The sequence below is a fragment of the Sapajus apella genome, unplaced genomic scaffold, assembly GCF_009761245.1.
Source record: "Sapajus apella isolate SASKATOON/1434 unplaced genomic scaffold, GSC_monkey_1.0 scaffold24, whole genome shotgun sequence".
NCBI lineage: Eukaryota > Metazoa > Chordata > Mammalia > Primates > Cebidae > Sapajus > Sapajus apella.
In genome coordinates this window covers 18,569,239-18,593,397 of record NW_022436964.1, presented here as the reverse complement: position 1 = coordinate 18,593,397, position 24,159 = coordinate 18,569,239, and the positions used below count along the sequence as shown (strand labels likewise).

The 24,159-nt window shown below is 40.3% G+C and overlaps 1 protein-coding gene across 1 annotated transcript; it reads left to right on the top strand.

Annotated features, from left to right (window-relative positions):
• Positions 1 to 826: 826 nt before the first annotated feature.
• LOC116559712 (5'-AMP-activated protein kinase subunit beta-1-like) lies at positions 827 to 6,863 on the top strand. The gene is made up of 2 exons (XM_032290785.1): positions 827 to 868; positions 6,453 to 6,863. Exons 1-2 carry the CDS (start codon positions 827 to 829, stop codon positions 6,861 to 6,863), a joined length of 453 nt encoding a protein of 150 aa, XP_032146676.1.
• Positions 6,864 to 24,159: the final 17,296 nt, after the last annotated feature.

Genomic DNA, 24,159 nt, shown 5'->3' with positions numbered 1-24,159 from the left:
CCTCAGCCTCCTGAGTAGCTGGGATTACAGGCACGCGCCACCACGCCCAGCTAATTTTTTGTATTTTTAGTAGAGACGGGGTTTCACCATGTTGACCAGGATGGTCTCGATCTCTTGACCTCATGATCCAGCCACCTTGGCCTCCCAAAGTGCTGGGATTACAGGCGTGAGCCACCGTGCCCAGCCCCCCCCCCCCCGAATGCATATTCTTGAATGATATTATTATTCTATGACTTATAAAGTCTATCCCTTCATTTAATAGTAGGGTTAACATGTTTCTTTAATAATACATAGCAGTGTTAAGTGACAGCTTGAATTCACCAAGCAGGAGTAATGCTGAAGTAAGGCTATAAATTATCAATCCTTAAGCCCTCGTCTTTTTAGTCACTTCCATTTTTCCGTAAAGGAAAATAAACTTCTTTCCTGATTGACTTCTATCCCTCTTTTTTTATAGTAAACATTAAGAGATTTGCGTATCAGGTGTCTAGTCATCTTGGTCCGGTCTTGCTTTGTCATTAAGTGTTAGAGATCGATTGCCTGTGAAGCTATTCTAATTCGTGATACAGTACTGTCACTAGCCTATAAATAATTAATGAAAGGGGACTTTTCTAGTGAAGAAAACTGTCAGGCCTATTAGATTTAAGTCCAATTTCAGTTCCCTCCCTGTAACTTTTTATTGAAATTTTTACAACGTAGAATCAACTTTCAGTAATGCAATTAAATGACACTAATTCAGACCGTAGAGGCTTGAGTTGGGGGGGGGAACTAGTTAAAATGCATGAAAAGCATGTTTTTTGAAGTGAAAATTTATTAAGAAATTCCACGAATGACTTCTGCTACCAATGGCTTTTCTAGTGGAACTGTTCCAGTAAGAGATGACTTTGGTGCCAAGAGAGACTCACTCACTTAAGTAAAGGGGGACATGCATGAGGACGGCAAATGCTCTCAGTGTCCCAGGCGTATTTCCTAAGCACTCCCTGATTCTTACATGCTGATGGCTTCTTCATGAAAGTCCACCTAAGCACTATCTCTGGCTGCAGGAGCATGTGAGGCCTATGCTGGCTAGATTGGAAGTGTTGGGAAGTGATGTGTTCCTGCAGAGGAGCCTCAAACAAGGGAAGGCAGAAGTTGGTGGATAAGTAACTGAGGTCCTCAATGCTTTCATGGGACAATGCCGAGGCATGTTCAAGAGACCACCAGTGGGACTGTACCCCAATGGCCCACAGCAGTAAGCTTCTTATCCACACACATTGCATTGGCTTTCTTTCCTTCCTTGTTTCAATTTCTCACTCTTCCACCAGTGTTCCCTGAGACCACCTCTCAAACAAACTACTTGCTCGCAAAACCTTGTTTCAGGTCTACTTCTGGAAGAACCCAACTATAAGACTGTCATGCAAGTAATGAAAGTCTACAAGAGACGATCTTATTTCCTGTTTATTTACTTTCCCTACACATTATTAAAAGAAAAGGTTTAGATCCAACAATTCGTGAATTGGGCAACGCTCAGACAAGTTGCCGTAAAGTTAGTAAGTGTTATCATCCTTTAGTAAAAAGTAGGTGAAAAACCTAAAAAAGAATACAAAGCTATCTAGTAAGCACAGATGGTCTTTTCCATGTACTTGCATATGGTCGAGAAAGATAAGTATTAAATTTTACAGTGAAAATGGAGACCAGAAGAGGTTTAGGTCACTCCACTCAGCAGTATGAGCAGTGAAACTTTATAGGACAAACATGGAAGAAAAATAGTGGAATCACCTGATAGGGCTACAGGTAGGCTTCTGCCTTCTTTGTGCGTGGTGTGATGAGTTGGCTGCCTTTGGGTGAAGATCGGATATTTGCGACTGGCTGAAACGTGGCTATTTGTTACCAAAAAAAAAAAAAATGTATTCCTAGTTATGTTCCGGCTTATGTACTAAGTTCGGTTGCAGTTTGTTGAGTAGAAATTCAAAGTACAGAGATAGCCTTAGGCCAGTGGCCACCTGCTATTTAGTTTAACAGTGTCTTAGCATGCCTTATACAATCCTGTTGACCTTTGAACAGCAGGGTTTAAACTGCATGAGTCCACTTGTGCATGGATTTTTTTCAGTGAACATATTGGAAAATATTTTGGAGATTTGTGATAATTCAAAAATACCCACAGATGAACCACACAGCCTAGAAATATCAAAAAAAAATTTAAGAAAAAGTTAAATATGTCATAAATGCATAATATATATGTAGATACTAGTTTATCATTTACTACCATAACTATTATAAAAAGTTAAGATGTAACAAGACTCATACAAACACTGACCATACATGACACCATTCACAGCAGAAAAAAAAAATACAAACAGAAATAAAGATGGATTATTAAATCATAACTGCATAAAATTAACTGCAGTACATACTGTACTACTATAAAAATTTTGTAGCCGCCTCCCATTGCTATTGCAGTGAGCTCAAGTGTTGTGAATGTCTGTTTAAAATGCCCTGATGTTAATTATCTCTGCGTGAACATTCGTTTGCCCAGTAAATCACATATTGCAGTAAAATGTGATCTCTTGAAGTTCTTGGGTATTTTCCATCATGTTTTGTGCAATACCATAAACCTTGAATAACACTATGGATCCCATACAAAATGCTACTATGGATGCTGGGAGTGCTTCCAAGAAGCAGAGAAAAGTCATGACTTGACAGGAAAGAGTTGAACTGCTTGATACGTACCATAGAGTGAGGTTTCCAGCTGCATTGCCCGCCGTCTCAGAGAGGTGATTTTTCTTGTAAACAGATAACATAAATTTACAGTATTGGTAAATACAGTATTGTAAATGTATTTTATCTTTCTCATTATTTTCTTCTCTTAAATTTTTTATGAGATGGAGTCTCGCTCTGTCACCTAGGCTGGATGGAGTGCAGTGGCTGGATCTCAGCTCACTTCCACCTCTACCTCCCGTGTTCAAGTGATTCTCTTGCTTCACCCTCCCAAGTAGCTGGGATTACAGGCATCTGCCACCACACCTGGCTAATTTTTGTATTTTTAGTAGAGACAGGGTTTCACCATGATGGCCAGCCTGGTCTCGAACTCCTGACCTCAGGTGATCCACCTGCCTCGTTCTCCCAAAGTGTTAGGATTACAGGCAAGAGTCATCATGCCTGGGCATAAGATTTTCTTAGTAACATTTTTTTCTCTGTCTTACTTCATTGTAAGAATAGAGTAATAACAAATGTAACGTTAAAAATGTGTATTAATTGACAATTTTTGTTACTAGTAAAGCTTCAGTCAACAGCAGGAGAAGTTTTTGGAGAGTTAAAAGCTGTATATGGACTTTCAGCTGCTTGGGGGTTGGCATCCCTAACCCTTGCATTGTTAAAGGGTCAACTGTATTCTGTTCATATTAGAAGTTAAATAACTTTTGTGGGATGAATTAGCGATATTTTGTAGGATAAAGTGGTTTGCTAAATTCTGGCTTCCGTTGAGGCTCAATTGTGGACCCTTAGCAATATACAGGAAGAAGGGAGATGCTGACAGTTACAGGTCAGTTAATTTATTGTACTGTTAAAGATTTGCAATCACTTCGAAATCCTCTTTCCCAAGGATAAATTTTGTCTCTAAGGTTGATAATGAATCAGCTTAGGCATTTCGGGTTTCCGTTGCTCCTAGTCTGATGTCTCAGATCTAGATGCTATGCACTTAATGGAGAATGACGTGTACACATTGGGAGGCAGCCTTAGAGAGGGATTAAAAACAAGGAGGGGCTCTGGCACCACACTGTCTACTTGAATCCTGGCACTGCCACTTACTGAGCGACCTTGGACAAGTTGTTTAACCCTCTATGCCTGCTATCCTCATTTGTAAAATAGAAATCGCAATACTCTCAGCCTTGTAGACTCACTATGAGGACTGTTTCTAGAACAGCACCTAGGGTCTGCTTAGCACATAGTAAGTCACAATAAAGTTAGCAAGTATTATCATCATTTAGTAAAAAGTAGGTGAAAAGCCTAAAAATAATATGTCACTCTCTAGTAAACATTGACTATCTTTGCCATGTGCTTGCATATTGTCAAGAAAGACAATTCTTAAACCTTGTAGTGAAAATGGAAAATACTTATGAGTAAGGTTTGCCATTACACAGATAGATGCGGGTGAGGGGGTGAAAGAAGAAAACCAACAGTTGTTGAGGGTCAGCCACATGCCAGGCACTTTATGGAAATTACCTCATTAACCCACACAGTTCATGGCGTTCAATCCAGATCTGCACAGCTCCAAATCTTGCTGTGCTACTGTCCCTCCCAAATAAAACAAAATTCCTGCCCTACTGTATCCAGTGAACTGTGTAAGAAGGCATGACTGTGAATTTGAGTCTGCCCGGTCATGGTGACCTTGAGTGACCTCTCTAGTCCTCTATCTCCTGTTTTCCACCTTAGCTCTCTTTCTTTTCCTGTGGGGGAGACTCTTCTAAGATTAGCTCCAGATACTCAAGACCCTCAGTGTCCTGGTCCTGTTTCTCCCTGTCTCTAGGCCCTGTTGGCCATGGTGCTTCAACTGCCAAACCCATTGTGAAGCAGCTAAGCTAGTGCCTGAGCTGGGAAGAACAGGGAGCCCAGGCCCTTGGGTGTGTCCTGAGCTGTGTATACTGCCTCTTGCCTGCGACTTGTTTTCACTCTATGGAACAGAGCAAAGACTGTATCTTGACTGTGGCTCCAAAGGAAACATGGTGCCTCAGTACTGCTTTGGGCATTGTTGGGGAATCTTTCCTGTGTTCCCAGATTTCAGTGGAGCAAGAGACGTTTCAAAATAGCAAATCAATTTGAGGTTTCTTATGTGTCCGTAGGCTTGCTTCTTACAGAGTTGTTTTGATGTTAGGTTCAGGGAGTGACTCCACCTTTGTCCTTAAGTGTCACTGACATGGCATGTAGTTAGGTAAGCAAACTATCACTGATAAGTGAGGTTGCATAGAGACCTTCCAATACCCTGCTTAATAACTTATATGCAAATATGCCCACTAGTAAAGAATAAATGTTATGTAAACAAGGAAGTATGCAAATTCTGGTCATGCTCACCGACAAAGGCTTTTCATGCAATAAACTGACTGCCATTTTGCAGGATTTAATAAATTGGACAAAATAAATCAGCAAGTCCTTTCTGCCTTTGCTCCCCTTACCTAGTCAAGACTGATAAAATATCATTTATTTAATGACATATGCATTGCCTGTTTCCATTGCATCTGGGAACTTACACATGCAATCTTTTTTCTTTAATTATCTGACTCCAAACATTCAATATTTTTTCAAGATCTGAAGTTATTATTTCACTGTTGAATAAGAATTGCTTTTTCCCCACCAGACACATAATCTCTAATCATTTTCTTCAGAATAAAGTTGACAATTCATTTTTCTCCTAAGCAATAAGACATGACTGCCTCTGTGCATAATGAAGGATTCCAAAAACATGAATTTATTGTGAAGCACATAGCAAAACTAATTGCATTTAACCACAAAAGTCTAATCAGCATAAAAATTCGAATATAGACACTTATTGAATGAAAGCACCAGAAAGGACTTTACAGATAATTTATGATCAGCTCAGCTTACAGTTGAGAACACTCAGTCCCAGAAAGATCTGGGTCTAAAATCCTGCTTCCCAGGGCGTTTTCTTAAGCTAACCTACCTTCTCATATACTTTACGCTTTGAAAAAAAAAAAATTGTTGAATGTACTTGACAAGAAATTTAATTCCCTGAAGAAAATGTATATTTTAATTTTTATTGCAAGACCAGGTCAAATGTGACCTACACCAGGCAAAATTTCCCACTCTCTGCCCAGGCAGGAAGAGCTTTTTCTCTCTGATTTCCCATATGACATTATTCACCTATCACATGACACTTGCCTCTTTCCACCTTACATTGCATTTATTTGGGTCCATATCTTACCACTTCTAGTACACAGTGAGCTCCTTAAGAGGAGAATTTCTTTCATATCTTTGTGATTCCCTAAGTGCTTAGTACACTGACTATGTGAGTGTGGATATAGAATCTCAGCCTCTTTCTCCGTTTCTTCTCCCATGCCCCTCTAAACTTTTTCCAAGAGTCTCTAAAATAACATTGACTCTTGTATTCTGAGGAAAGAATTATCTATTAACTTATTAAACTGGCAAGATAATGGTGCAGTGTAGATGATACGCAGGAGGAGTCTGCAACTTGGTAACGTAATAGTATTGTACTTCATTTCTTTATTTCTGGCTTTCAGTAAATCCAAGCATGGTGAAATAAAGCTGAAGTTCAAACTTGTGGAATATTTGAAATAATTAAGGAGTTTAAATTCATTTTTCTTCTTGAGCTTCAGTTTTAAGAGTGATTTAATTAAAATTTGCAGTTCGCTTTTTGTTATTGTTGCTTCTAGAATTAGGATTAAAACCGAGATTCCGTAGCAGCCACCTAGGAGAAAGTCAAAGGTTGGGCAGTATTATTTAAGGCACCAGAGGAGGAGGAATTCCTGGCCTGGCAGCACGGTCTGGAAGTGAATGATAAAGCTCCCACCCAGGCTCAGCCAACTGTGTTTCGATGGACGGGGGGTGGAAAGGAAGTTTACTTATCTGGGTCCTTCAACGACTGGAGTAAACTTCCCCTCGCGAAAAGCCACAATAGCTTTGTAGCCATCCTGGATCTGCCGGAAGGTGAGCATCAGTACAAGTTCTTTGTGGATGGTCAGTGGACCCACAACCCTTCCGAGCCCATAGTAACCAGCCAGCTTGGCACAGTTAACAATATCATTCAAGTGAAGAAAACTGACTTTGAAGTATTCCATGCTTTAATGGTGGATTCCCAAAAGTGCTCTTCTAGTGGTTTTAAATCTTCATTCATTTGGTCAGCAGGTATTTATTAAACACCGGCCGTGTGCCATTCTGTTACTGGACTAGGTTCTATGAATACACAGTGGTGAATAAGGAAGAAGTGGTTCCCTTCCTTCAGAAAGCTCATAATGATGGGAAAAACTCAGAATGATGGGGAGGGCAGGTAAGCCAGTGGGACATTATAGTAAGGTGTGATGGCTTTGGTGGGAGAAATAGGGCTTCTGTGGAAATGCACAGAAGAAGCATTTACACTCAGTCTTAAAGACAGCAGAGAAGAAGAGTGGTACCTCTGCTGAAGCCAGAGGGCTAAGTGAGAGTTGGCCAGGATAGAGAAATCACACATGCAGAGTCCCAAAGGCAAGAGAGATTGAGAGCTTGATGTATTTAGGAAGTGAAGGGAGCCCAGAATGCCTAGGGTTTGGAATGGCAGCTCAATTACAACAGGGGCCTCAGCAATGTGAATAAGTAAAGTTGGCCTTCATGACCTTTCAAGAAAGGGCACTGCAATGTGGCTCTGCTGCTTACTCCCAGGCAGAGGCCTATCCCTATATTATATTTACAAATTTTCCAACAGAAACTTGGAGTCCAGATTTTTATGAGAAATTGGCCAATTTTTAAATGTTAGCTATTAGAAAAATTTTAAAACACGGTGTGGTCGAATAACATGGTCTGGCAGCTGGATCCAACCTATGGCTATTAGTTTATAATCTCTGATCAAGAGCAATGATTCTCCAAGTGTGGTTCAGAGACCAGCATCAGTATCACCCATGAGCTTCTCAGAGAAATGCCCACCTCACACCTAATGAATCAAAAACTCTGTTTTTGGACCCAGTGTTCTGTGATTTAATGAGCCCTCCCGGTGATTTTGATGCAGCTAAAGTGTGAGACTCATAGGCTTAAAGCTGTACTGTTCAATATGGTAGCCATATGGGCCATTAAACACCTGAAATGCTGCTTGTCCACACTGAGACATGCATCACATGTGAAATACATACTAGTTTTCAAAGATTTTATATGAGCAGAATGTAAACTATCTCAGTAATATTTTTTGTATTGATTACATGCTGAAATTATATTTTTAATATATTGGGTTAAGTAAAATATACAATTGAATTTGATTTCATCTGTTTCTTTTGATTTTTTAAAATGTGACTACTAGAAAATTCAAAATTACACATGTTTTATTTCCACTGCCCAGTGCTAGTCTACAGTATATTTTGTGAAGCAGAGAACAAGCCTCACAAGACTTTGTAGGTCATGCCAAAGACCTACACTTTACTTTGAGGGCAAGAAAAAAAAAAAACCCTCAAAATGATCTAAGTAGGATGACAGTTCAGATCAGATCGGTGTTTTAGACAAACGCTGACTGGAGTCTATTTCATACAATGAAGAGGTGCCAGGTTGTAACAAGCTGAAACCAGATGGAATAATCCAGTGGGAAGATAATGGACTGGCATTGACATAACGCGTATTCAATGTAATACTTTTATTCAGTGCATATTACTTAGCTAGGTGAAGGGGGAAAGTTCACCCAAAAATGAATAAGATAACCTGTGTCCTCAAAGGAGCGTACAGTCTAGTACAGAAAAGAAACCCTTGGAAGCAACTTGGAGTTCTAACTGAAGTACTAGTTAGGAGCAAGGACTCTGGAGCTGGTCTGCCCGGAGTTTGTATTCCAACTCCATTATTTACTAGCTGGGGGACGCTGGGCAGGTGACTTAACTTTTCTAAGCCTCCATTTTCTTGTCTGTAAAAGAGAAATAATAATAGTGTCTACCTCATACAACTGTTGCAAAGACTCGTGTGTGTGTGTGTGTGTGTGTGTGTGTTGCCATTTTTATCACAATCTAATGGGAACTAGAGTGGGAAGAAGGAGCTAAGTTAAGGAATTAGCCACCCTCCGCTCTGCTGGTGTTGTGGTGATGTTTTAAAATGCTGCTATTCCCAAATCTGAATGCAGAAGAACAGTATGTCTACAGTTTCTTCAGGCTGGGGCTACTTTGATTTAACTTTTTTCATGTTGTCAATTTATTTTACCGCAACCTGCATTTTCCAGCACACATGCTTTCACTTCTCTCCAAGAGTCCACTGCAAGTTTCTCAGTCTTGTTCATATCATCATCATCATCATCATCATCAAATAAAGTCCTTCATTATCTCCCCTTTCCGATCTAGTTCCATGTGTCCTTTGTCAGCTTGATGAAGGAAGTGAGTAATGACTATTTCCAATATCATCTAACCACCACAGTGAGATAAGAATTAATCTTCCATGATTGCTGAATGGGCTTTGAGCAGATAAAAGAAGCTTCAGGCAGACATTTCTTGTGAATTGTTTGAAAGCTGCACATTCTAAGCTCCCTTTTTCAAAGGCAGATGGTGAATGACTTTCCGATGGCCTACCAAAATCGAAATTTCCAGAACAGTTTGTCCTGTCTTATGTCTCGCTCTCCCTCCAGTCTCAAACCTAATTTTACGTCTACAACAACACCTCAGAGTCCTCGCCCCTAGTCTCTCTGTCCCCATTGCACTTGGTTCTCACTTCCTTATAGCATTCATCCTTTTCCGCGCAATAAATAAACACATAATACAAATGGCCAGAATGTCCCATCAATATGGAATTGTCAATAAAATGAAATACATGCAGTGGTTAGGAAGAATGAGGCAGCTCTTTATGCACTGATATAAATGTTCAGTAAGGTAAATTAAGAAAGTAAGGTGTGGGCCGGGTGCGGTGGCTCACGCCTGTAATCCCAGCACTTTGGGAGGCCGAGGCGGGTGGATCACGAGGTCAAGAGATTGAGACAATCCTGGTCAACATGGTGAAACCCCGTCTCTAATAAAAATACAAAAAATTAGCTGGGCATGGTGGTACGTGCCTGTAGTCCCAGCAACTCAGAGGGCTGAGGCAGGAGAATTGCCAGAACCCAGGAGGTGGAGGTTGCGGTGAGCCGAGATCGTGCCATTGCACTCCAGCCTGGATAACAAGAACGAAACTCCGTCTCAAAAAAAAAAAAGAAAGAAAGGTGCAGGAAAGTGCACATATTATGCTACATAAAATGTGTGTTTAAAAAGGAAAAGAAAACCACAGTATTTTATTGACTCTAAGGTACCGTAAATAGTAAATGTTTTTATTTTATTTATTGCTAAGAAAGGAAAATTGTTGCCAATTAAATTTATGACATCATAGATTGAAAAACACTGATGTCTTTCAAAGATGTAAAAATCTGTGGGTTTAGTGTATTTATATTGGCTTCTGTGGAATATCTCCAGTTCTCACAACCTGTAAGATCTTTTGGGGACTGAGCTGCTCTGACCCAGTGGGCTTCTCATTCTGTGTGGGCTGTGCTGCCTATAAATATCCCTCCGTAAGCTGCCGAGGGGAAGCTGCAGAGTACTGTGTCACATACTGGTATCTTTGCCCGGGGTGCTGATGTACTAGTATCCTTATCTGATGTACATCCTTTATACTGCTTGCTTGCTTGGGAGTTAACAGAAGTGAAACAACTTTGGACTAAATCCAAGTTATAATTATCATACATTCTATAACCAAGGCCAGATGCTGTGATTTACGGTTGCTCAGCTTTATAAAGCAAGTAAAAGAGTTTGGTACTCATTGGGTGTTGAGACACCACTGCAGGGGTCTTAAGCTTAGGTAGTTACTGCATCAGATTTTCCTTTTAAATAAGAACGTTGAGACCAGGCGTGGTGGCTCGTGCCTGTAATCCTAGCACTTTGGGAGGTCAAGGTAGGGAGACTGCTTGAGCCTAGGAGTTCAAGATGAACCTGGACAATAATAGGACTGTTATTCTCTACAAAAATAAAAATAAAAATAAATTAGCCAGGAGTGGTGATGTGTGCCTGTAGTCCCAGCTACATGGGAGGCTGAGGTGGGAGGATCAGCTTGGCCCAGGGAAGTCAAGATTGCAGTGAGTGTGATTGCACCACTGCACTCCAGTCTGGGTGACAAAGTGAGACCTTGTCTCAAAAAAAAAAAAAAAAAAAAAAGTTGGCTTTGGCTTTAGAGAAGAGAGGAGTGTACTGAAATGGGCAGGGAGGGGTTCTTTGTGATTCTACACAAGAGATGCAGTTACTGAGTGGGATAACTTGGTCTTTTCCCCAGCTTTGTGCACAGGACATGGCATGGGGTACCCTCAATATGGTTTTAAAATGAAGATCATTAAAGGAGAGTAACAAGCTGAAAGTTGGGAATAGACTCTGAAAGCAATGGAAACTGATATTCAACCTTAGGGAAACCATCTCTATTTTGGTTGTTTATTAAGAACTTGGATTCCCAGTAATGTTTCCAGTAAATCTGTAGAAATTCTGGTAGGCTGGCCGGGAGCAGTGGCTCATGCCTATAATCCCAGTAATTTGAGGGGCTGAGGTGTGTTAATCACCTGAGGTCAGGAGTTCAAGACCAGCCTGGGCAACAAAGTGAATCTCGTCTCTACTAAAAATACAAAAATTAGCCCAGTGTGGTGGCACATGCCTGTAATTCCAGTTACTTGGGAAGCCAAGGCATGAGATTCACTTGAACCTGGAAGGTGGAAGTTGCAGTGAGCCAAGATCAGGCCACTGCATTCCAGCCTGGGCAATAGAGCAAAACTCTGTCTTAAAAAAAAGAAAAAAGAAAGAAATTCTGCAAGGTTGGCTGATTCAAATGCCCACTGATGAAAGTGTGTTCAGAATTTCAGAATTACACACCTGGAACACATCGTGCTCTGCAAAACAGTGCAATCCCTTTTTAATACTGTTATAGAACAAAGAAACTACACTGTGTCCATTAGAGTGGTCCTTTCCTGGAAGTAGTAGTTATTTATATATGGGGCTCTTGCTAGAATCTGTGTAATATTGAATGCTCTTAAATAGAGCCTACATCTCCAGATCAACCAGCTTAAAAATGTTATAATGAGCATAAATTATCTGGACATTATTACTATCAGGCTGTCCCTCTCCAGAGACACACTCATTTGCAGTCACATTTACTCAAATATTCTACATGCCAAACCTAAAAATTAGTGAAATAATGTTATTTCTAATAACATTAGTTCTTAGCAAACAACAAACTACTATCCTCACCACAGAGAGGTAACTGAAACTGGTATCACCTTTATGGATCAGTTTCACCAAGAGCCACCAGCCTGAGAAAATTTCTCCAGAAGCCTAGAGGTGAAGAAAAAGCTTGTACTTTTTCTTGAGCTTCCTCCTGTCAGCTCAGGGAGCTGGCAAAGAACTAGGCTCAAGGTCCTGCTATTCGAAAACTCTGCTTGTCTGGGGCACCCAGAAGCACACTGACGATTTTACAGAGTTCAATGGTAGGAAAAATAGGGGTTCTTTGCTTTCTGAAAAAAACCCTTATTAGTAGCAGAAGCGGCTGAGAGAAAACTTGACATCTCCTTTAACAAATAAGGGGCTTGGAAAAGAAGACAAAGTAATTTTGCAGGTCCTCTTTAAAAGAAGAGGAAGATGGACTTGTTAAGAAAATAAGTGTCAAAAAAAATTAAGAAAGAAGAAAAGGCCGGGCGCGGTGGCTCAAGCCTGTAATCCCAGCACTTTGGGAGGCCGAGGCGGGTGGATCACGAGGTCAAGAGATCGAGACCATCCTGGTCAACATGGTGAAACCCTGTCTCTACTAAAAATACAAAAAAAATTCAGCTGGGCATGGTGGCGTGTGCCTGTAATCCCAGCTATTCAGGAGGCTGAGGCAGGAGAATTGCCTGAACCCAGGAGGCGGAGGTTGCGGTGAGCCGAGATCGCGCCATTGCACTCCAGCCTGGGTAACAAGAGCGAAACTCCGTCTCAAAAAAAAAAAAAAAAAAAGAAAGAAGAAAAAGGAAATAAGTGTCAGGAAGCTTTAACCAAGCATAAACATGATTGAGGAAAGAAAGCAATCATTTTCAGTTGTTTTTTATATTAATTGACTATAATTGGAAATAAAGTGTTTCCAGCAATGATATAAAGGTAAATTGGGGCCAGACAGGATGGCTCACACCTATAATCCCAATACTTTGGGAAGCTGAGGTGGATGGATCACTTGAGGCCAGAAGTTTGTGAACAGCCTGGCCAACATGGTGAAACCCTGTCTTTACTGAAAACGCAAAATTAAGCCAGGTGTGGTGGCGCGTGCCTGTAAACCCAGCTACTTGAGAGGCTGTGGCATGAGAATTGCTTGAACCCGGGAGGCAGAGATTGCAGTGAGCTGAGATCCTGACACTGTATTCCAGCCTGGGCAACACAGTGGGACTCTGCCTCAAAAAAATAAAATTGCCTTATTGTTTAAAAAATAGAGACAAGGCCGGGCGCGGTGGCTCAAGCATGTAATCCCAGCACTTTGGGAGGCCGAGGCGGGTGAATCACAAGGTCAAGAGATCGAGACCATCCTGGTCAACATGGTGAAACCCTGTCTCTACTAAAAATACCAAAAAAAAAAAAAAAAAAAAAATAGAGACAAAATTTGTAGCAAGAATGGGTTTCGATTATTTGTGAGTAATCATAAAGGAGGGGAAGAATCCCAACTGGTGTCAACCCAAATATCTGTTAGAAGAGCAAATGTTACCTAAATTCTGACACACTTATACACTGGAATATCATACAGCTATTTAAAAAATAAGTTTCAAAGTGATTATACCCTTTTGTACTGTATACATGTATAAATCCCAGCAATGTATAAATTCCAGTTGCTCCATTCTTGTTAAGGTCCCTACTGTCAATCCGTTTAACTATAGCCATTCTAGTAGGTATGTAGTGGTATTTCATTGTGGTTTTATTTGACTTTTCTCTGATGAGAGATGTTGAACATCTTTACATGTGCTTATTCACCATTCAGACATCTTCCTTTGTGAAGCATCTGTTCAACTCTTTTGCCCATATTTTTATCACGTAGCTTGTTTGTTTGTTGAATCTTGAGAGATCTTTACATGTAAAAATTCAGGGGACAAGCTCTTTTTCGGATACATGCTGCAAATATTGTTTCCTAGTCTGTGGCTTGCCTTGTCATTTTCTTAACTGTCTCCTTCAAAGAGCAAAGGTTTTTAATTTTGAAGTACATTTTATCTACATCTTCTTTAATCAGTCATGTTTTTGTGTCCTGTTTAAGAAATCTTTGCCTAATTCAATACCACAAAAATGTTATTGTATATTTTCTTCTAGAAATGTAATCTTTTATCTCTTGATTTTATGATCCATTTTTATTCATTTTGAGTTAGCTTTTGTGTATGTTATAAGGTCAAGGTTGAGGTTCATTTTTATCACCATACATATATTCAGTTGCTATTTTCATATAAAGTTAAATCCTTACCTTATACAGTAATCTCATTTCTCAGTATTCATCTAAGAGGATTGAAACATGTTCACTCAAAGATTTGTATGTCAGTGTTCACAGCAGCCTTATTTTTAATAGCCAAGAGCTGGAAACAACATTTAGAAAAGGCACAAAAATACCTGAACATAAATGAATTTCTAAAACCTTATGTTAATTGAAAGAAATCAGACACAAAAGACTACATACTATGTGATTCCATTTATATGAGATCCTAGAAAAAGCAAAACTGTAGTGACAGAAAGCAGATCAGTGGTTGCCTGAGGTTGGGGGTGAAGTAGAGAGACTGACTGCAAAGGGGCATGAGAATAATTTTTAGGGTGTTGTAAATGCTCTGTATCTTGATTATGGAGATGTTTAATTACTGTACACAAGTACCATAACTCTACTTTTAAGAAAGATAAATTTTATTGTTTGGGACTTATATCTTAATAAACCTGGGGCAAAAGTACTTAACCAGGAAAAAATGGAAAGCAAGTAAATTAAAGAGTGATTCTTTCTGGAGAATTAACTCTTTTTGCATTATGTAATGTACCTCTTTATATCTGATGATTTTCTTTGATCTGAAGTCTAGTTTGTCTGATGTTAATACAGCCTCTCCAGCTTTCTTTTGATTAATCTTAACATGGTAGATTATTCACCATCCTTTTCCTTTTAATCTGTATATGTCTTTATATGTAAGGTGAGTTTCTTACGGTCAACACAGAGCGGAGTCCTGTTCTTTTGGTTTCCTATACTTTGACAGTTTCTGTCTTTTAATTTGGTATCTTTAAAGTAATGTTTTAGGTCGGCATGGTGGCTCATGCCTGTAATCCCAGCACTTTGGGAAGCCGAGGTAGGTGAATTGCTTGAGCCTAGAAGTTCAACAGCCTAAGAAACAAAATGAGAGTTTGTCTCCACAAAAGGTTTTAAAAATTAGCGTGTGTGGTGGCACACGCCTGTAGTCCCAGCTACCTGGGAGGCTGAGGTGGGAAGATCACTTGAGCCCAGGAAGTCAGGCTACAGTGAGCCATGATCACACCACTATACTCCAGCCTGGGGTGACAGAGTGAGACTTTGTCTAAAAAAAAAAAATAAAGTGATGTCTCCGTGATTATTGATACAGTTGGATTAACACCCATCATAATTGTTACTATTTTCCAGTTGTTGTCCTTGTTTTTTCTGTCTTCCACTTTTTCTGCCTCATCTGGTTTTGAGTATGTTGTATGATTTTACTTTTTCTCCTCTCTAAGTATGTAAATTATGCATTTTTTATTATTTTTTAGTCGTTGCTCTAGAGTTTTTAATATACATTTACAACTATTCCAGTTCACGTTCAAATAATACTAGACAACTACATGGGTAGTTTAAATATCTTATAATAAAGTATTCCCATCTGCCACTGTCCATCCCTTATAGCACTGTCATCACTGATTTCACTCATCCGTGAGCTATAATCATGGAACACATTATTGCTATTATTATTTTGAACAAACTGTTATCTGTTGATTAGGGAATACGAGAAATAGGAGGTTTTATTTTACTTTATTTCTTCTCTAATACTCCCTTTCTTTACCTAGATCCAAGTTTCTGACCTATGTAGCATTTTCCTGCCTTTTTTTTGAGACAAAGTCTTGCTCTGCTCTGTCACCCAGGCTGGAGTGTAATAGTGCAACCTCGACTCATTGCAACTGCTGCCTCCCGGGTTCAAGCAATTCTCCTGCCTCAGCCTCCTAGTAGTTAGGACTATAGGTGTGCACAACCATGCTTGGCTAATTTTCTATATTTTTTAGTAGTGATTGACATTCACCATGATGGCCAGGCTGGTCTTGAACTCCTGACCTAGTGATCCACCTGCCTTGGCCTCCCAAAGTGCTGGGATTACAGGCATGAGGGAAACTTATAACATTTCTTGCAAGGCAGCTTTACTGGTGATAAATTCCTTCAATTTTTGTTTGAGAAAGTTTTTATTTCTCCTTCACTTTTGAAGGATAATTTCTCTGGGTACAGAATTGGTTGGTGATTCTTTCAACACTAAGTATTTTATTCCACTCTCTTGTCGCCTGCGTGATTTCTGAAGAGAAGTCTAATGTAATTCTTATACTTGCTCCTCTATAGGCAAGGCATTTGCCCCCCACCTTGGCTTCTTTTGAGGCTTTTTTCTTTTTCTTTGATTTTCTGCAGTTTGATTATGATATGCCTAGATATAAATTTTTTTGGTATTTATCTTACTTGGTGTTCTCTGAGCTTTGTGGATCTGTAGTTTGGTACTTATCATTAGTCTGGGAAAGTATGTCACTGGTGCTTCAAATATTTATTGTTCCTTTTCCTCTTTCTTTCTCCTTCTGATATTTCCATTATGCATATGTTATCCCTTTTATACTGTGCTACTGTTCTTGGATATTATGTTGTGTTGTTTTTTTTGGATTTCTGTTGTGGGAGTTCCTGTGGACATTTCTGTAAACTCACTAATTCTTTACTTGGCTGTCCAGCCTACTAATGAGCTTGACAGAGACATTCTTTTATTTTTTATTTTTAGTTTTTTTGAGATGGAGTTTTGCTCTGTCACCCAGGCTGGAGTGCAATGGTGCAATCTCGGCTCACTGCAGCCGCTGCCTCCCAGGTTCAGGCAATTCTCCAGCCTCAGTCTCCTGAGTAGCTAGGATTGCAAGCACATGCCACCACACCTGGCTATTTTTTTTTTTTTTTTTTTTGTATTTTTAGTAGAGACAGTGTTCCACCATATTGGCCAGGATGATCTTGATCTCCTGACCTTGTGATCTGCCCGCCTCGGCCTCCCAAGACAGTCTTTATTTTTGTTATAGTGATTTTGATTTCTAGCATTTCCTTTTGATACTTAGAGTCTTCATTTATCTGTTTACATTACCCATCTGTTCTTTCATGTTGTCCACCTTTTCATTAGTACACTTAGCATATTGATTACAGTTGTTTTAAATTTATGGTGATAATTTAACATCTCTGCCATATCTGAGTCTGGTTTTGATGCTTGCTCTGTCTCTTGAAAGCGTATTTTTAAAAATTTTTTGTGCAATATTTTGTTTCAAGCACACAGGATGTACAGGGTAGAAAGAATTTAGATAAAAAGGCCTTAGTGGGAGGTTTTATGTTTATCTGGCTGGAGGTTAGACTGTGTTTACTGTTTGCTGTACCTATAAGTACTTAAAGGTAAGCTTTCCTCTGGTCCTTATCTTTATCTTTCTTGTTGCTTTTGAGTTTCCTTAGAGATTTTTAAAATATCACCTGAGATGTACAGTTCTTTCCATTGTATTGCTCTGTAATTATACAGGAGCCCTGCTGATGTAGTGGTAAGGTGTTAGGAGGAGAAAAAGCATTAGATCGTTTTATAATTAGGTCTGAGTCTTTCAATCTTTCATATGCACCCGGGTTGTAACCTTCATGAGTGCTTCTTAGTTTTGTTTTTTGATTTTGCCCCATAAGAGAGACAGGAAAGCTAGAGAATATTCTAGTTGGGCTTTCCCTTCCTCCATATGGCTTAGGCTCTGATACAGTAGTTACTCTTGAAGGCAGGCCTATTAAGAAGAACAGAATATTCTGGTGTCTGTTTAAGTGTTTGCTTTTCCCTTCCCACTGCTGGAAATACAAAGTGATACTGTTCTGATCTTCTGTGAGAATCTAATAAGGCTCCTGGTGGTAAAACTCACAAAGCGTGGGTCTCTTAAGACTGGATCCCTTGGATTTCTTACTCTCAAACTGTCCACACGGAACCTCCAGCAATTCATTAGTTACAAATTAAGTTTTCCTCCTCTGGTATTGGTGAGTTTGCTACTCTTGGACTTCTGCTCCTGTAGGTCATGACTGTCTGTATCCATTTGATATGGTTTGGATTTGTGTCCAAATCTCATGTCAAATTGTAATCCCGTGTTAGAGGAAGGGCCTGGTGGAAGGTGCCTAGATCTTGCGGGTGGATTTCCTCCTTGCAGTTCTCATGATAGTGAGTTTCACAAGATTTGGATGTTTAAAAGTGTGTAACACCACTCCATTCGCTCTCTTCCTATGCTTCTGCTATGTAAGACATGCCTGCTTCCCCTTCACCATTCGCCATTATTGAAAGTTTTCTGAGGCTTCCTCAGCCATGCTTCCTGTACAGCCTGTGGAATCATGAGCCAATTAAACCCCTTTTTAAAAAATAACCCAGTCTTAGGTAGTTCTTAATAGCAGTGTGCAAGAACAAACTAATACAGAAAATTGGTACAGAGAGTGGGGTATTGTTGTAAAGATTCATGAAAATGTGGATGCAACCTTGGAACTGGGTAATGGGTAGATGTTGGAACAGCTTGGAGGGCTCAGAAGAAGACAGGAAGATGAGGGAACGTTTGGAACTTCCTAGAGACTTGTTAAACTGTTGTAACACAAATGATAATAGTGAAATGGACAATAAAGTCCAGGTTGAGGTGGTTTCAAATGAAGATGAGGAACATATTGGGAAGTGAAGTAAAGGTCACTCTTGCTATGCTGTAGCAAAAAGTCTAGTGGCACTGTACCCATGCTCTGGGGATCTGTAGAACTTTGAACTTGAGAGAGATGATTTAGGGTATCTGGCAGAAGACATTTCTAAGCAGCAAGGCATTTAAGAAATGGCTTGGCTGCTTTTAATAGCATATGCTCATGTGTGTTCACAAACATGATCTGAAACTGGAATTTATATTTAAAAGGGAAGAAGAGCATGAAAGTTTGGAAAAGTTGCAGCAGGTCCATGTGGTAGAAAAGAAAAACCCATTTTGAGGGGGAGGAATTTAAGTCAGCTGCAGAAATTTGCATAAGTAAAGGAGAGCTGAATGTTAATAGCCAAGACACTGGAGAAAATGCCTTGAAGGTACTTCAGAGAACTTTGTGACAGCCCCTGCCACAGGCCCAGAGGCCTAGGAGGGAAGAGTGATTTCATGGGCCAGGCCCAGGGCCCTGCTACCCTGCCCCACCTCAGGATACTACTCCCTACATCCCAGCTTCTCCAGCTCCAGCCATGGCTAAAAAGGCCCCAGATGTGTCTCCGGCTGCAGCTCCAGAGGTTGCAAGCCATAAGCCTTGGTGGCTTTCATGTGGTGTTAAACTTGCAGGTACACAGAGGACAAGAGTTGAAGCTTGGGAGTCTCTGCCTAGATTTCTAAGGATATATGGAAAAGTCAGGATGTTCAGGCAGAAGTTTGCTGCAGGAGCAGAGCCCTTATGGGCAATCTCTACTAGGGCAGTGCAGAGGGGAAATGTGGTGTTGGAATCCCACTGGGGCACTGATTAGTGGAGTTGTGAGAAGAAGGCAACTGTTCTCCAGCCCCCAGAATGCTAGATCTACTGACAGCTTGTACTTTGCACCTGGAAAAGCCACAGGTACTCAATGGCAGCACTTGAGAGTAGTCATGGGAGCTGAGCCCTGCAGAGCTACAGAGGCGGAGCTGCCCAAGGCCTTAAGAGCCCACCGCTTGCATTGATGTGGCCTGGATATAAGACATGAAGTCAAAGGAAATTATTTTGGGGCTTTAAGATTTAATGACTATGCTGCTGGGTTTTGGACTTGCATGGGGCCTGTAATTCCTTTGTTTTGGCCAGTGTCTCCCTTTCAGAATGGGAGTATGAAGCCAATGCCTATACCTCCACTGTATCTTGAAAGTGACTTTTTATTTGACTTGTCTTAGAGAGACTTTAGACTGTGGACTTTTGAGTTACTGCTGAAATGAGTTAAGACTTTGGAGGACTGTTAAGAAAGGAGGATTATGTTTTGCAATGTGAGGAGGACATGAGATTTGGGAGGGCTGGAGGGTGAAATTATATGGTTTGGATTTGTTTCCCTGTCCAAATCTCATGTCAAATTATAATTCCCAATTTTGGAGAGGAGCCTGGTGGGAGGTGACTGAATCAGGAGGGCAGATTTCCCCCTTGCTGTTCTCATAGTAATTTCTCACAAGATCCAGTTGTTTAAAAGTGTGCAGCACCTCCCCCTTTGCTCTATTCCTCCTGTTTCTGCCATGTAAGACGTGCCTGTTTCCCCTTCGCCGTCCACCAGGATTATACCTTTCCTGAGGCTTTTCAGTCATGTTTCCTGTACAGCCTGTGAAACTGTGAGCCAATTTCAACCCCTTTTCTTTATAAATTACCCATTCTCAGGTAGTTCTTCATAGCACCACAGGAACAGACTAATATACTGCCTGGCTGTATCTTCTGTTTTGGGGGCAGTGTTTTCTCTGTGAACTCAGTTCTTTGATAACTCTCATAAGAGTTGTTAATTTTCAGGTTTGTTCAGCTTTTTTCTTGCTGTGTGAATGTGAGAGATAACTTCCAAGTTCCATACAAGCTATACCAAAAACTGGAAGTCCCCAGTGATTCTTTCTAAGTGGTAATATGATGAGTATTTTTTTTTCTTTGTACTTTTCTTACTTTCAGTCTTTTCTCTCTGATAATATGAGTGATTCTAAGTGGTAATACTATTCTTTTCTACAATCCATTTTATAATTAAAAAGAAAAGTTTAAATGTTCTTTATAGTAGAGAAAAATGAAATGAGTTCAATTTCTGTTGACTTGAAGGAAAATATTCAAGGTACTGTTAAGTGAGAAAGGCAAGTTGCAGAGAATAATACAGCACTTAAAAACAAAAGAATAAAACCCTGAAACATTCTTAACGTAGAGCTGAGAACCAAAGTCCATCTACCCTCACAAAGCTTACTGGGCATATTAAAATGATTTTCCTATTCCATTGTCTTATCACTTTACTATTCCAGGAGACTCTTACTCAGGCAAGTTGTTCTCAAAATTCTCACCTTGCTATTTCTACAAAACCTGCCCTAGCCAAATCCCTATATTGACACACTTTACATTTCAATAAAATCTGATCTTGACCTCCTTCAAAGAAACTACCAAACTCCATCAAGGTGGTGGCTTCCCTTACCAGAGCAAAGAATAAATTCAACTTAATCTTATTATTAGGTTATATGTTGTTGTTGTTTTGTTGGGATGGAGTCTCGCTGTGTCGCCCAGGCTGGCGTGCAGTGGTGTGATCTCGGCTCACTGCAACCTCCACATCCCAGGTTCAAGCAACTCTCGTGCCTCAGCCTCTCAAGTAGCTGGGATTACAAACATGTACCATCATGCCTGGTTACTTATTGTATTGTTAGTACAGATAGGATTTTCACCATGTTGGCCCAACTGGTCTTGAACTCTTGACCTCAAGTGATCCACCTGTCTCAGCCTCCCAAAGTGCTGCAATCATAGGCATGAGCCACTTCACCCAGTCCCAGGTTGTATTGAGATACCTGGGGAAGTGGCATTTGATAGCCTCTGTATATGTGTTAATGTGTGCAAGAGGAAAGGAGCAGAAGTAACCACATCAGACGACTAAAGCTTATTGCCTGGTGGGGGTGAGTGGATGCTAAATTAATTTTCTTTGTATTATTTCGCTGGTTGTGGTGGATACATGTCCATTTTATAATCCTAGAAGAGGAATTTAATTAAATTTTTTACAAGAGCATTAAGAAATACATGTATTTGCTTGAGGGACTATGAGTTTGTTCGCTTTGAGGTTTATAATCCAACAGTGAGCCTTGCTTCATAACTGCGCTTGGGTTCACAGACAAGGTGGCCTCGTTCTTGTGCATAAAAAAAAAATCAGTGTTAAGATAAAGAAAACTTGTTTCCCTGTAGTCTCCAGATTTAGTTGCCTGTATTATTCAACTTATCCCTTATGGAAAGTGACACAGAACACAAATACCTTTTTGCATAAAGGGGCTCAGGCATCTGGAACATGTCACTTGACTTCTGTGAAGCTCAATGTCCTAAACACCAGGGATGAATACAGTTAACCTGGACCAAGGTTTAGCAATTCTAGCCCTATCAGTCATTATTCCTCACCCTATGCTCTATTTTTTTTTGTTACTCCTCCCCAAGCAAAAGAGATTCACATGCTATATGACAGTATATACAAATAAGAACAGAAATTGTACTTTATCTAGTTTGATGCAGGTTCTTAGTAAATTCTAAGAAAAGGATTAGATTTGCCCATTTCTTCAAGATATCTGTGTAATAAGATTGATAATGTAAAACTCTTGTGGGAAAAGCTTTTATTCATAAAGTGAGAGTATGTCTCTACCTTTCTGCTAAGTAAACCAAAGATATTTCCCCCTTGTATTATACCACATTACTCTGAATGAAGGTTAAGTCAAGCACAAATGAAGATTGCTGCCTCATAATGTACATGACAGAAACACTGTTTCAGAGAGAGAAAAAAATATTCAGTCTTTCCTGTTATTCCCACTGGTGTTAACTTTCTTTTTACTAGAATGACAACCGTGTGCTGGGTGTATATGCCTGTACCAGTAATCTAAATCAAGGCCAGTTTGGCCTCATGTTGTTCCTCAGGAATGAAATAATAGAGATTATTAAAAGCCTGATAGACTAGTGTTCTCAAGCTTGAGCATGTATCAGAAGTACCTGGAGGGCATGTTCTGTTAGGGGGCCCTATCTCAGTTTCTGATTCCGTAGGTCTGGGATGAGGTGTGAGAATTTGCATTTCAATGTTTTCAAGTCATGCTGATGCTGCTAGTTTGGTTACCACACTTTGATTTCAAAACTGTTAGTGCTTGTAGGGCCCTTAAAAGCCACCTCCAGTCTACTTCTTCATCTTGAGAATCTTTCTGAATGTCTCAATGACATTTAATTTATAAGTAATTTTTTCTAACATAATGCAAACCTTTGACAACACAACAGTATATCTCAACTACATAGCTTGCAGTTATAGGATGACTCACTAATTCTTCACATGTTATAGAGGAAATCAAAACTCAAATAAGGCTGTGGCAAAACCCAGAATAACCCACACATTTGACTCCCAATTCAGGGCCGTGATCCTAGTTTCTCATCTAAAAAATTATACTTAAAGGTAAATAAGCAACCTTAGGAAGGAAAAAGGTCTTTTTAAACGTTTATATTCCTGTTACAGTAAATCTGGTTCCAGTATATTCTGGCTATACAGTATCTCTCATGGGAAATTAAGAGGTTCGTATTTAGAACAGGCCATGAAAATAGTCTCACTGAGAATCATGTTGCTGGTGGCATAGCTCAGGCAGATGCAGCTGTGATGTGTGCAACTCAGGTCCACATAGCTGACTAACACTAGAGCTAAGAGGCCAGGCTGGGATAGGGGACATTCAGGGGACTGTTCTCCTTCAGATGACACTGGTGGTGGCTCTAGACTCTCCAGATGGGAAGGAACGCCAGTCTGCTTGGATATGGAACTGGAGAACTTGAAGATATAATCGCACACTAAGCGTACTCTGTCCAGAACCTATGCAGATGATGAGACCTAAATATGTCTCAGCAAACTCTGGGTTTTATCAACGGGTGGGGCAAACGTGACCTTGGTCACTAAGTATGCTTATGGCATTATATGTGATGGGTGGTTCATGGCAGTAGTGATATGTAAGTCAGTAGCCTTTAGGAACCATCTGTAGCTGGGACCTAAGGGACCCGTCCTGGCCCTTGCAGAGGATTGTGTGAAGGAAGAGCCAGAGTAGTAGCAGGGCCCAGCCAAGAAAACTGGGTCTCAGTGGAAAGGCCCACCTCAGCCATGGGAACTAGAAGGCTGAGCCAGGCCTTGTCTGTAAAGCCAATTTTGTCAGTAAGTGCCAGGTAAATGGACGCCTGAAGCTTATCAACAAGATCAGTTCCAGGCCTCACTCAGTGAGGGGAGGTGGGGAAGCTGAAAGGAATATGGGTTCTGGAGATAAACAAATCTAACTTCAGCATCCAGCTTTTAGCGCACAGCCCTTTGCTCTTCCATCTCTTCTTTGCATTATCTTTTATTTGTGAAACAGGAACAAGGACGATGCCCTCCTCACATTGGTTCTTGTAATTGAATAAAATAATGCAATCAGAGGACCCCCCAGTACATAGCCAGATACTCTTAGCTTTCTCCTTCTGTTCTTTTTTTTTTTCTCTTTTTTTTTTTTTGGATGCAGTTTCACTCTTGTTACCCAGGCTGGAGTGCAATGGCGCGATCTCGGCTCACCG

Coding starts and splice junctions, on each gene's coding strand:
- LOC116559712 (XM_032290785.1), top strand. CDS start 827: ATGACTTCTGCTACCAATGGCTTTTCTAGTGGAACTGTTCCA. Junction 869..6,452: donor TTTCTAGTGGAACTGTTCCA/GTAAGAGATGAC, acceptor GTATTATTTAAG/GCACCAGAGGAGGAGGAATT.